General features: G+C 45.3%; 1 protein-coding gene across 1 annotated transcript in view; it reads left to right on the top strand.

Annotated features, from left to right (window-relative positions):
• The first annotated feature begins 672 nt into the window (after positions 1 to 672).
• Positions 673 to 16780, top strand: part of MET (MET proto-oncogene, receptor tyrosine kinase) — a 412414-nt gene continuing 396306 nt past the window's right edge. Inside the window, exon 1 of the mRNA XM_069228922.1 lies at positions 673 to 998. Coding sequence (XP_069085023.1) covers positions 924 to 998 — 75 coding nt within the window. The 5' untranslated portion in view covers positions 673 to 923. The remainder of the gene's footprint in view (positions 999 to 16780) is intronic.

Below are 16780 nucleotides of genomic sequence, written 5' to 3'. Positions count from 1 at the left end.
TGGTCAAATAATAAAGCCTGACTTAAACCCCATACTAGCGGTTGGACAGTGCCGCTTATTACATGAAGCTCATATCCTCTGTGCAGAAATCTAAAAAACACGCTAATGACCCGTCAAACTCTCCTTATCTTTGAGTGATACCCACTTCATACGGGTGTTTAACTCACAGAAGTAGATTCCTGCGCCTTCTATGGTGCGTGAGTTTGTAATTGTATTACGAAAACAGGGACAAAACTAGACAAACTTACAGAATTTGAAAACGCAAGCAAGTCTCTGGGCAAAGCCTGATCTAAAAAGGAACAAAACGCACTGCTACATACGGGACAACCGACTTTCGTTGATTGCTATCAGCACATATCAGTTGCTGACACTTGGCGCTGCAGGGCACGGGCAAAGACTTCCCGCTAGGAAGTTTAGATTCCTCGGGAGTAAAATCGTACATAGTAAATACGCTAAGACACAGAACTTTCTAGACTAATAACTAACACGTTCTTCGTCTGGCAGGGCAAGGACCTGAGAAGCCCAAGACAAAACCCCATGTGCATCTGCGTCCTTCTGCACCGTAGTTGGATGAAGCAGAGCTCCCCGCCGAGCTCCCTGGTGCTCGGGGTCTGAGGAAGCCCCGGCTCAGGGGCACGCAGCGGGCGCTAGTGGTGGTAAACGGGTCTCAATCCTGGGTAAGGCAGGGGCGGGCATCGCTGCCCTCAGCACCCTTGTAGTATCGACGCCCCCGCCTCTCACGAAGTGACTCGCAGCCCAGGCACGTGTGGAGGAGGGAGGGGAGGCGGTGGCTCAGCCCCTCGGTGCACACACAGGCTGGCGCTGAGGAGACAGAGCGCGGGCAGGAGTCCGAGGAGCCCACAGTCTGCCGGGAGAGGAGAGCCCCGGGAGCCCGCGGCAGCCACAACGGGAGCTGGAGGAAGATGCGCCCCTGGCAGGCAGGGGGCGCCCGCGGCTCACCCCGCTCCTCTGGACCCGGGCTGCACCAGTGCCGCGAGGTAGGCAGCTATCTGCACAGACCCTGAGCCTTCCTGGCAGGGTCCCGGCAGGTGCACGCAGCGTGGGGCGAGGGGCTGGGGACGTGGCGGGCGCACCTAGTTTTATGGGGACAGACGATGTATAGTTTGATTTGCAGGTAAAGTGATTAGGAAGGGACAGGTGAGTAGGCATTTGATCTGAAACAGCAAGTTTGGGAGCAATTTAACGGCTCGATATGGATTTGGGAGATGGTCTGTTCTTAGTAGAGGGTTTCGGTACCGATACATCCTGTGGATGAGGAATAGGTGTGCAATTTACATTGATGCAAGCGGATATGAGTATGGGTGGATGCACGGACTTCGCTTCGGGACTAGCGTTTTTCTTTTCCTCAGCTGATTTTAGATGGTGGTCGCTTAGTAGGACGGTGGATGAGTCTATTTCTCTAACACGAAAGTTAATTTGGCCGAATCACCGTTATACAGTTGTGGTATTCCTTTTGGGTGGAGAGGTTGTGTGTGTGTGATGTGGGCGGGCGATGAGGGGGCGATTTTTGTCGTTTATTTTTTAATGATGTATGTCGGTCCTAGGTGATCGATTTATGGGTAGTGGCAATGGCGTGTTTTCGAAGCCAGAGAGTTTGGGAAGTAGCAGGCGCATTATGGTGTAAGGTTTTGAGTAGGGGTAAATGTGTGTCATCTTGCTTGAATGTGAGGTTGGGTAGTAGTAGGGTCATGCATTTCGTTGTGCGGCACAGGGATTATGTGAGTAGGTGCATGCAGTTTAATTCAGGAGTAGCTGGAGGCGCTGCTTGCGTTTTACCTTTGTTGTCGGTTAGTTTTCGTAGAACAGTGGGGACGAGTGTGTGTACTCTACCTTGTGGGGGTATGAAGGGAATGAATAACGCCGCACGTACTTCCTTTTATTTTTCACATGCTGGTCGGAGGGAGGTGAGGGGGGGTATTTACCTTTGGGCTGGCTTGGGGAGGCTGCATGGACTTTTCTTTGGGGGTGAGAAGTGTAGGCATGGATTTTGCAAAGGGTGTGACGAATTTGGGGAGGCACAGTTGTGTGTATTCTGGTCTAGAGTGTATATATAGTTTGGTATGGCTGTGTGATATTATAGGTGGTGGTGTGTATTTAGTTTATATGGTGGCGAATGTATTAATGTGAGGGTTCGCGTGTCATAATTTGGTCAGTGGCTGTGCTTGATGAGGGCTAGTTGAGCATCATAAGTGCTGAACTTCATGGCTTCCAACGTGTGTTGATATTTATTTAGAAAATGCAAAAAGTTTGACCAAGGCCCAAATGGGCACGAAAGTGCTATGCTATATAATTTAGATATTTGGGAAATATATAATAGACCCAGAATGCAAATGTTTTGATGAAAAAAAGATAATGCTGAGTACTTCAATTTATGCAAGATAAAGATCTGCAATCTTAGCTGTTTTCTAAATATGGGCTCACCAACTATGAAGGTCCAGTTTTTACACTGCCAAGCATGTCAACTCTAATTGATAGTAACCCAGACATGTCAGTCAAGTTCCTCTAAAGTGGAACTCTACCAAGTTTATCAAATAGGATGCACGGCTAAATGCCTGACACAGGTGCAAAAGGAAAAGGTGAATGAAGATATACTTCTGTTACCCCAAACCACAACCTATGTTTTCCCAGCATGACTTGATTTATTGTTCAAGTTCTTCAACTAAGATATTATTATGCATGATTATGTAGCAAGTAGGTAAACTATTAGTCACCATTTCAACAGAAGAACGAAACACGGCGTGACTAAGACAGGTTAGCAAGAACAACAACCAGTTGAAGGCCTAAACTTTCCACATTGTGCAAGAGAACAAAATCAGTTACCAACACAACATACATCACAGTGTTTATTTGCTGAATGGGAATGTTTATTTTACTCACTGAACTCAGACATTGGGTGTATTACCGTCTTAGAATTACACAGCATATTATTTAATATTAGCATATTTTGTAGATTACCGCGAGAATGGGAGATATCTAGCTTTCTCAGAATGCAGTATGTGGCTGCTGACATTGGACTGCTTTTCCATCACTTGAAAAAAAAAACGCTTTTGAAGTCCCATCTGTTATCACTGGAATAACATTTAATGGGAAACTGGATGGATGGGAGATGTGTTGACAAATGTGCTGTTTGATATCTGACCTTAGGTTTAGTCAGTAACTTTATATACGGTCCTGTTTCTCTCTTTGTAAGGCCCATGACTTAGATGACAGACAATAACCAGTAGGTTAGAACTGTTCTGAGGCAAGTGATGGTTGATGGCCTGGAGCACAATAGGGTGCCACAGATTCTACAGTAGCAAAAAGAACAGATGATGGATGAAATGCTGAACAATGCAAACATTCACCCCCAGTCACAAAGATCTGGGTTTAATCTGTTATTTTTTGCCCTCATTGCCACTCTAGTTTGGGCCCAGCCATATACAAACCAGTCTTGAACCTGTTCCCCATGGGAACAGTCCAGCCCAAACTGCCAAGCTAGGTCCTCCCTGGACTGGATTCAAGCATCCTGGGACTGGTTCCAGGGTATCACCCCTCTTCAGCTAGGCTAGTTTGAATCCAGTCTTGCAGTGAGCATGAGACCCATGTCTGTGCATTCCCTTCCCACTTAGGGCGGCAAAACCAAAAAGAACCGATGATGGATGGAATGCTGAACAATGCAAACATTCACCCCCAGTTGCAAAGATCTTGGTTTAATCCATCGTTTTTTTTGCCCACCGCACCACCCCAGTTTGGGCCGAGCCATATGCAAATCAGTCTTGACCATGTTCCCCATGGGAACAGTCCAGCCTGAGCTGGCAAGCCAGGTCTTCTCTAGACCGGAATCAAGCATCCAGGGACTTGTTTCAGGGTCTCACATTTTATCAGCCAAGCTAGCTTAAATCCAGTGGTGCAGTGTGCATGATGGACAGAATGCTCAACAATGTAGACATTCACCCCTATTCGCAAAGTTCTGGGTTTAATCCATTGTTTTTTTTGCCCACTACGCCACCCCAGTTTGTGCCAAGCCATATGCAAATCAGTCTTGACCCTGTTCCCCATGGGAACAGTCCAGCCTGAGCTGCCAAGCCAGGTCTTCTCTAGACCGGAATCAAGCATCCAGGGACTTGTTTCAGGGTCTCACCTTTTATCAGCCAAGCTAGCTTAAATCCAGAGGTGCAGTGTGCATGATGGACAGACTGCTGAACAATGTAAACATTCTCCCCATTTGCAAAGATCTGGGTTTAATCCATCGTTTTTTTTGCCCACCACACCACCCAATTGGCACAGATGGTCATAATGAGTGTGAGGAAGGACAGCCTTTTTCTTTAAACTGCCTCAAGTTCCCTAAGATGTGTTTTATGACCTTGAGGACACTGGCGCCTGCCTGGTTGTTTACTAATTTAACTTGTACGACATCGTGTCGTATTTCTTTTCAGGACACACACAGTAAACAATATTTAGGTGCTAGAAACATTCTTTGATACGTAAATCGGTCACTTCTAGTTGGGTGACATTGACCCTGTTCGTTCCTCGACGAGACTATCAAGCCACATCGTGGGGCGTGTCAGACACATTCGTTTTACACGATCTAATTGTAGGGACGCCTGCACAGCCATTGAGATGGAGCAGCGATGTAGCACGTTAGGTGGAAGTTGCTCTTACCTTATGTTTGACTGGCTCGCAGTTTAAGTGTTTAAACAAAGACCCGGATAACAGCAACAACCTCGTGGGTGCCCGAGTTGCCCATATGGGCGTCCACTGGCAGGAAAAAGTTCTCCGGCTATGTGATTGGCTGCCAAAGCAGTGACCTCACCGCCTATTTCAAAATGCCTTTTATCGGCGCGGTTATTGCAGGTGCACGGTGATTAACGGAGCGGCTTCTTGTCCTGTTCATCATCTCGTGCCCTGAGGTCATGCTCGCGCTGCTGCGCTGATTCACACTCGGATTAGCAGGGTTGGTCCTGGCATAGCTGCCTCCTAGTGAATGGTGCCCGCTGCCCTGGTTTCTGTAGGCCCTGCGCGATGACAGCAGAGCAGGAGCCCCGAGCACGGAAAGATGCCGTTGTCTGAGCGCTGAAGGCGCGGGCTCCTGTTCTGGATTCATTCCTTCAACCCACTGCCGATTATCTGCACCTACGCTGCTCCGCCTCATTATTACACATAGCCTCCTGATAAGACAACCAGGAGGTGCACACCTGTTTCTCCTCTGCAGTTTTGACACATGGAAACAGCGCAGAAATGACACCATATCACGCAACAACATGTTCAAATAGTGAATTGCTTCCCCGATGGACTGGCGCTGTCAGAGATGTGTTGAGTCACGAACTAGTTAACCCCTTCAGTAAAAGCGCTTTATGCGGGCAGAAAACCTGTAAGAAGTGCGTAGGCCAACATCGCAGACTGCAGGGTGTGCTCCAGGGAGACACGTTCCGGTGCAGGGCCGGATTGGGAACCCAAAGTAGCACTGGAGAATTTTGCCAGACCATCCCCCATAGGGTACATAGCGAGCGAGACTGACCACTAAAATGGAGCTTGGTGGATGAGAAACACATTTTTCATTATATATTCAATTATTTTTTAAAGCATAGTAAATGATGACCTCACAGAGCACCAGGCCCTCTCCTCTGTTGGAGGAAGAGAGAGAGAGAGAGAGAGAGAGAGAGAGAGAGAGAGAGAGAGGAGAGAGAGAGGAGGAGAGAGAGAGAGAGAGAGAGAGAGAGGAGAGAGAGAGAGAGAGAGAGAGAGAGGAGAGAGAGAGGAGAGAGAGAGAGAGAGAGAGAGGAGAGATGGAGAGAGAGAGAGAGAGAGAGAGAGAGAGAGAGAGAGAGAGAGAGAGAGAGAGAGAGAGAGAGAGAGAGAGAGAGAGAGAGAAGAGAGAGAGAGAGAGAGAGAGAGAGAGAGAGAGAGGAGAGAGAGAGAGAGAGAGAGAGAGAGAGAGAGAGAGAGAGAGAGAGAGAGAGAGCTGTGCCAGAAGCAAACAAATAAAACAATAGATCATTGTATATGTCTGCTTCTGCACAGTCAGCAGTGCAGGGAGAGGTGGGGCTGGGCCTCGGGAGGTGGCATGGGGAGGGAGCGGAGAGTGCACCTAAGTGCGCATGTGTGTTTGGACGACCCGCCTGAGGCTGGCCAGACACATTTGCACACTTAGGTTTCTTCCAACCTGGCTGTGTACACAGCTGGGCTGGAGAAACTGCATAGACCCCAGGGCTGTGTCTGAGTGGCAGTCACTGCCGCTTAGACCAATCCTGATGCTTCTTTCATGCAAGGTTTTGCTGCTCGTGGTCCCAACATTCACTGCTGGGATACCGGAAGAAGAGGAGCACGAGGTGGCAGAGACGGAGGCAAGGCAAGTTATTTTTTTATTTTTACCTTGTCTCCGTTCCCCTCCTCCCCTTCCTCTTGCATTATGCATGGAGGAAGTTGCAAACAAAACCTTTGTAGCAAAATTAGGATAATCAAATACTAGGAAAAAAACATAACTTTCTAACCTGTACCATGCAGTTTGCATGCAGCTATTTGATGGCAGTTCAGAGCTCATTGTGCTAGATTATGATTGTAACTTATGAACTACACAGTAACAAAAGGATCTGTGTGACAAAAGCAGCATCCTACTGAACTATGCAGATAAAATACTGTTCTGCAATCTGCATAGTACACGTTCTTTGCAGCAGGCATATTAACCCTCTGTGCTACCTTAAATGAGTTGAAACTGCCCCAAGATATAAATTCCATCTCTTGCCAGCAGGTGCATTAATCACCAGAGTTATATCTTGGCACTTTTATTGTTGCCTAAAACTGTTGGATATGAAAGGAACTCTGTAGAGCCTTTTACACTGCTGCACTGCTACAAAACCAGCCCCCAGTAACAAAAGCGGCCCTTCACCTTTCCATCCTCCCGGGGAAACACCCGATGCCTGCTACGGCCACTCCTGCTTTTGTTCTAGTTTTTCCATCTCTTGTATTTTAAAGGACCCCAGACTCATAATGCATGCAAACGAGCTAATCCCCCTCAATGTTGGGTTTGGAAACCATTACTAGATGTAAAAAAAAAAACCTGAATCCAGCATTCAGAGTAGGAGTAGGGGAAGAGGCAGGAGGAATACCAAAATTGCTAGTAGTGTAGGGCCAAGTAGCTTTAATTGTAGTAGTGTTGTAGTACAGTGGTTCCCAACCTGTGGTCCGGGAACCCCTGGGGATCCATGAAGCCTCCTCAGGGGGTCCCCAACTGCTTAGAAAATTAAATAATATTAGACTATTACATTGTATATAAATAAAGTGGCTTAATAAACAACTGAAATTTTTAAAACGTACTGTAAATGTCAAGGAATTTGAAATTTAGGGCGAAAAATTAAATTAGTACCCTCAGATTGATTCCTGAAAGCAGCATATTTGTTTGCAAATTAAATAAAATGTGTTATCATTTGTGTTTGACGAATGCTTGTTTCTGCATGTTTTATGTATTCTTTTGAGTTTCAAATCATCAACAATGTTCAGGGTGGGGTCCCCGGCTTCCAATAATGGTCCAGTGGGGGTCCCCAGGTTCCAGTGATGATGAAGTGGGGGTCCACAGAAGTCAAAAGGTTGGGAACTACTGCTTTAGTAGAACTAGCACGATTAAGGAAGTAATATTAATAATACAAGTCTCAGCAACAGTAGTTGTATTTGTAGTAATGGTAATAATAAATAGCAATAGGTCACCCCAGTGCCAGACCTAGCACTAATAATAGGAGTACCAGCACTACTTATATAAGTAGTGATGAAAGTAGTAATTTATTAGTAGCAATAGGTATAATATTACAGACAGTACAAGTAGTTTTTAATGACAGTAGTACTCATAGGACTAGTAGTAGTAATAATTAAAGAAAGAAGTAAAAGATTATGTGGCACCAGGAGAGGACCCTGAAAGCACTAGGGCTCCTATGGTGAGAGGCCATGCAGTTTTCAAGGAATTGTCTGAGCATAAACCAAAATGTTCTAATTTATTGTGTAACTTAAAATTATATAGCTCGCCACCAAGCATCAATGTCATAAATGTATTTATTAGGGTTCTGGTGGTGCTTACTAACCCCTTTATATTAGACATTGAGCATATGATGTCAACAGGGCCCCTCGAAAAGATGGTATTACAGGAACAATTGCAGGATCATCATAGACCTGCTGTGGATCCTTTGTTTACTGCATTAGCACACTCATCAACAATGGCCTCCATGTTAATTGTTTTGACATTTCTATAGAAATGATAGAAGAAGCACGCAGGTGCCACCTAAATATGTTTACCAGCGTTCATGTATTGACACAGAGTAAAGATTTGTCTCAGGGCAATGAGCCTGCAATGGGAGACGCACAAAGCCACATTTAACACAAAGCAAATGCATTTGAGGCCTGTGCTCACACAAGCAGCATCAACCATTATTTCATTAGGCCAACCACGAGGTTGTGTTCTTTTGAGTCTGCAGGAAGCTACAATCCTCCAGTTATCCGTAGATCATGTGCAGCGCCTGTACCCAGGGGTAGTGGAGTCGAATAGCACACCGGATGGGGCTCCTGTGGGCGCCGATAGGGATGTCTTCTCTAGGTGCCCATCTCAATCTGCTTTTCTTAGATTATCCAGCAGGGTGCCAACATGTGAATGTGGCGTTAGTTGATGGGCAGTAGCGTTTAACTGAGACCTGATGTCATTAAGCGAACAGCAACCACGGGGTCAGATAAGCCTCTGATCAAACGAATGTCAAATACTGCTGGCTCCATGTACTTCCAAAATGATAGTGTAGTGGAGAGCAACAATGCTGTGTCGCCTACCGGTAAAATGTGACACTTATTCATTGCGAGCTCCTTGTAAATCCTGACTCATCTGGTGATGACAGTTGCAGGCCCACTGGCTAAATCTAGAATACAGGACTACAGGAAAACCCGTGCAATCAAGTTTTTCTGCCGGCACCTTTCGCCTGGTAAAATCTGGTGATATTTTTTGAGGGAAAAAGCAGAGGTTAAGGACAAAACATGGGGGAATCGGCCTGGAACTCAGAGTCACACATTTATTCCTCATTCCTGAGATTATACTCAATCATCGTGTGGTAATATTGCACCCAGTAGCTACCATTCTCTGCGGTGTGGGTATCTAGGATGCAGCATTTCTAATGCGGTTTTCCCATAAACTTGTAATGAGCATCAGTTTCCCAGTCTAGAATGCGTACCCGAAATTGTAACAGTTGTAGATATTCAAAGTGCAGTTATCCACTCTCGTCAGTCACTCATTCACTATATAGGAGTCGGTGCAAACACTCTTATTATGGTAGATAAGTTGAGTTCAATGTGTCGCTTTATTTATTGCATTAGTAATGTAGCAGCTTGTTATTACTTTCATGCATATTGTTTTATTTGTGTAACAAATGCTGAAAAAGGAATGATTATGAGGCTGTAGAACACACCTCATTCACTTGCCATTTCATTTCCTGCTATTGACTCGCTTCCCTTCTCCCTGCCTTTCCGCCTCCAGTTTCCTCACAAACTCTGGTTTCCACATCAAGCCCTAGGGCTCAGTTTGTCAGGACTTGTGGACATTGCTGTGGTGTTCATGGTGCACTGCAGTGCTCACGTTACATGGTTTCTTATAATTCAGCCCCATTCGCAGACGACAAAATATGTTTGGCTGAAGGTATGGCCCTATCTGGAGGTAGACAGCCTTCTCTATTCTGACTGCACTCTGTAAATGTTGATGAGAATCAGTGATGGGTGTGCTTCCGGTTCAGCAGCAGCTGAGTGAGCGCTGGACTCAGGTGTGCTGAGGGGGTGAGGATGGGCAGTGCGTGGGTATTTCACCAAGCACTGCCCCGTCTTTGCCACTCAGCACTCCTGCTATTGCTTCAGAGCAGCTAGGAAATGGAATCAGAGGGTGCTCCTAGAGCAGTAAATATTCTCAATTTATTTCCTCTTTCTGGTGCTTCCTTGTGGAGAGTGTGAGTTAAAAGTCACAAAGGGCACCAAAGGTCAAATCACTCGGGTACTCAGTTTTGTGTGCAACATTATGCACAAATGGGTGTAGAATCTGCGGAAATGCCTGTAAAACCCTTCCTCTGTCCGTTTGGCTCACCGTATCTCTCACTCATCTTCAGTCTCCAAAGAGACATCTTTACTCGACCTCCATGGCCTTACCGAGAGCACAAAGGGCAGATTTTCTCAAAACCAAAAACATATAATCTCAGTTAAAGCTTCTATTATTTGGAGAGCTGAGCGCCCACAGCCGGGTTACGTCATACAATGAATGATTTTGCTCTTGCAAATTCCTTTTGTTGAGTCAATTTTACATAATACATTTTTTATGATTGTACTTCTCTTGAGCCATGTTTTATTGTTTTCTTTCTGTTCTTTTTCTGTCGTTCCTTTATTCATTTAACTCTGTGTTGTAGGTGCAGCACTCAGAGTCAGTTTATTTTTGAAGGGTTTGACTTTACAAGCTTTAATACATGGGCTGCCCTTTGAAAGAACCATAACCATGCGCCCCTCTGATGGTGGTCATCTAGGGCTGGTCATCTTCATACGACTCCACAAAACCAAAGCTCTGCCTGGGCAATGTGGGAAACGTTTCACCTGGGAGATGTGGCCTAGATGTTACAGTGTAGATATCTGCACCTTAAATATCTGGGCTTAAACCCATCCACAGCCTTGAGATGCTCGACAAATCTATTTCCATAAATGTGTCTCATATTTTAAATATGTGTGATCATGTAAATATTCATCATGTCATGTAAACACCAACCAGCCATGGAATTGTGCTCTTTTGTAGTTTATCAGCTTACATGTTACCGACCCCCTTTATCGGCACATCCTAGATTCTGTAATGCAGTCAGTCACACTGTACTGTTCTGTGTCCAACACCTCAAATATCAGAATGCCTAAGAAACCCAAATTCTGCTGCTGATCCCAAGCAGCAGAATATCCTGCACCCATGTTTAATTTGTTGCAGTCTGTTGCTTTTTCTGCACACAGACTCACTTTGCGCACAGTGCTGCTCATGCCATCACTTGGCTATACGGCATAGTTTATTGCGTCCTGCCTACCAGAACTCAGGATGAACTGCTGGCTTTAAAATGGTCATTTTTGATCTAGGCCCACCTGCCCCACACTGCGAGCGTCCCAGCTCCTTTCCTGGTCAATGTTCCACTTAGCCACGTGACATCGACTTTAACCGGTGCTTCTATTTCTCTGATACTGCAGAGAAGTGTCGCTCAGTTCTCACATTGTTCATGTGTGTCCCCTTCACCCACTGAAATATGGCAGACCCCATTAGTTAAACGTCTCCTGTGACATCCGATGCCTTAGTTAATACATAGTCCCTGTAAAAGGCGGGAAAGCAGCGATTTATTCACATACATTGCACCTGCACATACATTGCACCTGCACGAGGCAATTCTGAACTCCGACTGGAGAATTTTGCGCAGTTTGCAGGCAATTTCCATTGAGATATGTAATAAGGGCAAGGGTTGAACGGACATTTACACGAACTGAATAATGCATAAACACCACTTTGTACCAGTCACTCCGAGCAAATATTTAATTAAGATTGCTAAGAAATTTCCCGTGCAAGTGCAAAATTGCCTAGAACGTGTGTAGTTCAAGCGCCCTGGCCCAAGTCCTTCACCCAAGGGCTGTGAGATGCCAGGGCCCATGCCGCCTCTGCCAAGCTGCACTTATGTTATGGAAGTATGCTGTCATTTTCACGGAGGGAGCCACATCACTTGGCTTTTGGAGATGTCGACAGAACAGAAGAACGATGTGCACGTTAATGCTAACTGAATTGATGAGCATGCTGTGTATTGATTCACCTTGTAAAATACAGATGATCAATGTGTATTCTGTCCCTCTGTATATCTATGTGTCTGTGTTACTAGGGACGGCTGGTGCTACTTCACAATGGTTCGTTGTCTCCCCAGTAGAGTACTAAATTCTGCTGAACTGGGAACCCAGGCATGTACCCTCACCCACAGTGGAGAGTATTACCAGGGGTTTAACACATGGGTCTGCAGCCCCTGTGGAGGAGAGGGAATCCCTCCTTTCAGGGGGCCCCGTGTTTAGCCTAAAGGTTGTGAACACCTGTGAGATAAGGGAGCCTCAGGGGTTCCTTGTCATATTATATACGGGCCCTATCATTTTGTGTTAACCACTGGCTATAACCCGCTTACCAGGCTACGACGAGGCTGCTGGTTAGTGACAGTATTTGGCAGCTGCCATCCTGCCTGCTCCCCACTTTCACATAAGCACTTGTCCTCTGCAGAGTCACCCTTCAAAGTTGTTTCGAATTTTGAGACGGAGCGCTGCCCTAACTACGGAGAGAAGACAAAGGGTCAGGAGTGGACCTTTGTTGTTGTTCCCTAAGTGCTGGGACTACGCTTGTGGCTAATGGAACAGCAAGGCTGGTGCCCTTTGCTTGTTAGATAAAGAGTTGAACATCTTTAAGTGGATAAAAAATTACCTGATTGAGAGCAGACAGATCTAGTATCAGCCAACTGAGACCTGCGAGGGAACTCACTCAAAGAGAGAGCCTGCCCAGGTGACAGCGGGATCTGCAGCCTAGCTGACTTGATCCAGCACTCAAATGAAAGAACTTTTATCTACATGAGAAGCTTAAAGATCCCAGAGGAGTCCCAGAAGACTGGTATCTGACTGTTTAGTCTGCTCTGCTCCCTTATTCCCAACTACCTTCCCCCATACACTAGTTGTACAGCCCTGGCGTGTGCACTTTGACCTGTGACCCAGTTGTGAAGAGTCACGTGGGCTGTATAGGTTACTCAAACCACTTTTTTTCTTAACACTTTCTGGGTCACCTGTATCTCTTGCTTCCTGTTCTGAGAGAAACACTGAGGTGCTCCAGGGCATTTGGGTGTCTCACATCATCTGGGTCTGGGCCCACGGAGTTCGAAATGATTGAACAATTATCATATGATCTTTGGTTTCTGGTTAATCAGTGCGAGAGTTACAGTTTTTGGGTGATCACCAGGCAGAGTCTCAAACACAATGATACTTTTGTTGCTCTGTCTTTCTCAGCATAGGAACTGGGGCAAAGTTAAGAGAGATGAAGGTATACTGCTGCCATAGTTCTGACTGGTCTATGATCATTGCCTGCATATCTTTGAGACCCCTAATCATCTTCCAAAGTATTGTACCGCCACGACAATAATATAATAACAAGGATCTTCGAGGTGTGCCCACGAAGGTGAAAAACCCTCTATTTTACGTTTTTGCTCCTCAGCATTCTATCTTCCCACTAAATTTCTGTTATAAAAAAAAACGATTTTTAGATGTAGCTCTGGCTTGCCGTGTCACAATGTTTCTGGGTTCCAAACCTATGCCACTGTTTTGTGTAAGTTTGTGCTGCTCAAACATGCTATGCTGGACAGTCATCTAAAAAACTAGCCCTGGGTAATCTAATTAAAGTGCAAAAGAAAACAGGGTTCCCAGGGCCATATGTACGAAAGCTTTTTCCCATAGACACAGAATGGGTAAAATCCTTTCGTACATCTGGCCCCCAGTCACTAATAACTTCCACATTCTTTGAGTGCATGTTGCCATGCATTGACCCACGCCTAAAGGAAGATGGAATAGCAGTAGTGCATGACTGGTGTGCAAAGTACTGTACAGTACTCACATAACCACGAGGCCTGGTTGGTGCAATAGCATATCAAACACAGTAAGAAAGAAAATGCAACCCAAGCATGACCATTTTAATTATACTAATAGAATATTGTGACATTCCTGTCTGTCAGCCTCTGTACTCCCTCAACCATCTCGACCCAGGTTTGTGTTGATTTCTCCTCAGAAATAGGGTATTTCAACAACAGTAGTTTAGTTTGTGACAGGATTGACTTCAAGGAGGCACCACCAGTAGTAAGCGCATGACCAAGGGAGTTTTCCACGAGCATCATTCGAAGACAAATAGAGACATTTAAGTGCAGTTGTCCATGTTTTCTACCCTTTCACTGAAATCATTGATAGGTGGCAACTGCAGGTGTGCAGTGAAACTACTCTCACTCCTTCTAATGTGAAAACAGTTACTGGCAAAGAATGGTGAAAGTAGAAGCACACATCAGAAGGTCCAAGGATGGATTGACTGAAGCAATCACTAATACGGCAGTCATCATCTTTCGCTCAACAAGGACGAAATTCTTTAGTGGGTGCAAGCACCCTGTAAACTGTGATGTTATTATGCCAGAAATCAGTAGTCATTTTGATGTGTTCTGTTTGCAAAATCATAATGAATTGCGAAAGAGACACTGAAAGGGATTTGGGGGAGAGGGGAGGTCAAGACACAGGTCACCACAATGGGGCGAAGGACACCTTGACAGGGTCCTAGGTGGGGGTGTAATAGAAACCACTGTTGGGGTGTGGCAAAGTAGGAATGGAACACTTACTGGGACCAAGGCAGTCGGAGGACTGGGGAATGAACACAGTGTTTGGGGGTGTGTGGAAGGGAAGAGCACTCACATGTCTCTCAGCGTTGATGATGAAGGATCAAGCAACTTATGTGATTGGTCAATCGTATGAATGAGAAGTTCACAAGGATAATGTCTACGTGAAGGACGAGGAATAAACACTGAGATGGGAGACTGGAAGAGGAGCATCCATGTGGTGGTAGAGAGCACAGATGGGACCAGTGCTTCGGCTTACAACAGAAGCAGATGCTATAGTAGATTGAAAAAGCAGTGCTTCTGCTTCGATTTCAAATGCCAGAAACAACGATTTGACAAAAGGTCATTTGGCTATAATTACATGGACCTAAATTGAGGCATAATTTACAGCCATGGAATGTAAGACAAAATTTGAATGTTGATGTAACTTACTACCCTACCATCCATGCTTCTAATACCAATGCATCACTGAGTGAAAAGTAATCAAGCACTAGCAAAGCCAGTAGTTCCCATATTTCAATGGAGTTGCATCACTTTTTGGCCCTGCCAATGATGTTTGGTGATGCTGTTCTGCCTTAGCAAAAAGGAAAAAAAAAAGCTCATTTGCTTATTCGGAACATTGGCAAAAACAATCCGCCACAATGTGATGAAGTGCAAGTGCACATTTACATTTATTGTTCAAAGATGGCAGACGCCAGTCTCAGAGCGATAATTTAAAAGAAAATATGTGGCATAATGTATCAAAGACCAGTGGAGACCTGGCAGCAACTGACAGCTGTCAGGCCCGACGAAACAGATGAGGCTTTCTTAAAAAAAATAAAGAACGAAAATCAATTGAGAGGGACAGGGGAGCAAAGAAGGATTGAGTGGGAAGGTGGAGGGAAGAAGTCAACACCGGAGCATGGGGATAGGGAACAATGGGGAGCTAACAGGGATAAAGAGTCAACAGAGCAGTGGTAGAGTCAACGGATGAGAAGTAGAGGAGGGGGAGCAATACAGATAATTTGGGGGTGGGGGTTTGGGTGGGGAAGCAGCATGAAAGGAGGAGAGCAAGAAAACATTTGCACTCCGATTGAGTGCTGAAAGAAAAAGAAAAAAAGTAGTTCTCTCAATGTAAGCAGCAGAAGCTTGCACATCATCCAATGAAATGGATGATAAAGAAGCTAAACCTAAGGGCAGAGACAAACCCAAGAAGGGGAAGGAGAGCCATAAAATAATAAGCAAGTAAATAGGGTCACAACAAAACCAATCAATGATAAGGAAATGCCTGACTGAAACTCACTCTAAGTATTTGTAGAGTATTCAGTAGGTCTATGACCACAGAAAGTTAAAAACTGACAGTATGTGTTGCCCAAAACAGGAAATCTTAGCAGTGGGTGTGGAGTCATTTTTATTTCTGAAACATTCATAACTGTAAAGGATATTAACACCCCCTGACCTTTTCCACTGAGCACCCATGTGTTGCAGAGGATGGTGGGGCCAATGCTTACAGGGTAGTCATCAGAATGGACACGAAAATGGAGAAGATTAAGGACCGAATAAGAATGTTTTGAAGGATTTATGGCGGCAAAATAATTGGGTGGAGCACGCGTAGCAAGGAGAAGTGTATTTCAAAGTTTGTGGTTATGAATTAAGATTAAGAAGAAGATGAGCACTGACATTCTGTATCAATTGAAGTTGGGAGATAGACTTTGGCAGGAGGGCAAGAAGAATAGATTTTCTATGATCAGTTCAAGACAATATGGTTGCTTGGTGACTATCTTCTTTAGATTAGAGGGGAGCAGAGGGAGGATTTTATAGAAGACTTTGATGTAGTAGAGGCCAACAGCAGAGACCTGAGATTTATGGTTAAAATGGGAATGAAGGGCTAGATGTAGCAATATTGCAAATTGCGAGTTGCAATTTGCGAGTCCGAGCGACTCGCAAATTGCAACTCGCAATTTGCAATGCAGAACGGTGTCTCAGACACCGTCTGCGAGTCGCTATGGGGTCGCAAAGACCCACCTCATTAATATTAATGAGGTGGGTCGCAAATTGCGGCCCCGTAGCGACTATGGGCACTCGCTAACATGGAGGCCTGCTGTAGTCAGCAGACCTCCATGTCAGTGAATGCTTCTAAATAAAGCAGTTTTTTTTTGTTCAAGTGTAGCCCGTTTTCCTTAAAGGAAAACGAGCTGCACTTAAAATAAAATCCGAAACCTTTTGTTTCGTTATTTTTTCAGGGCAGGTAGTGGTCCCTTGGACCACTACCTGCCCTGAAAAAATATTTTGTGGTCCATTCACAAAGGGGAAGGGGTCCCATGGGGACCCCTTCCAATTTGCAAGTGGGTTACCATCCACTTCAAGTGGATGGTAACTGCGAATCCATTTGCAAC

Source organism: Pleurodeles waltl, chromosome 4_1, assembly GCF_031143425.1.
Source record: "Pleurodeles waltl isolate 20211129_DDA chromosome 4_1, aPleWal1.hap1.20221129, whole genome shotgun sequence".
In the NCBI taxonomy this organism is placed as follows: domain Eukaryota; kingdom Metazoa; phylum Chordata; class Amphibia; order Caudata; family Salamandridae; genus Pleurodeles; species Pleurodeles waltl.
This window is presented reverse-complemented; position numbering and strand designations above follow the sequence as displayed.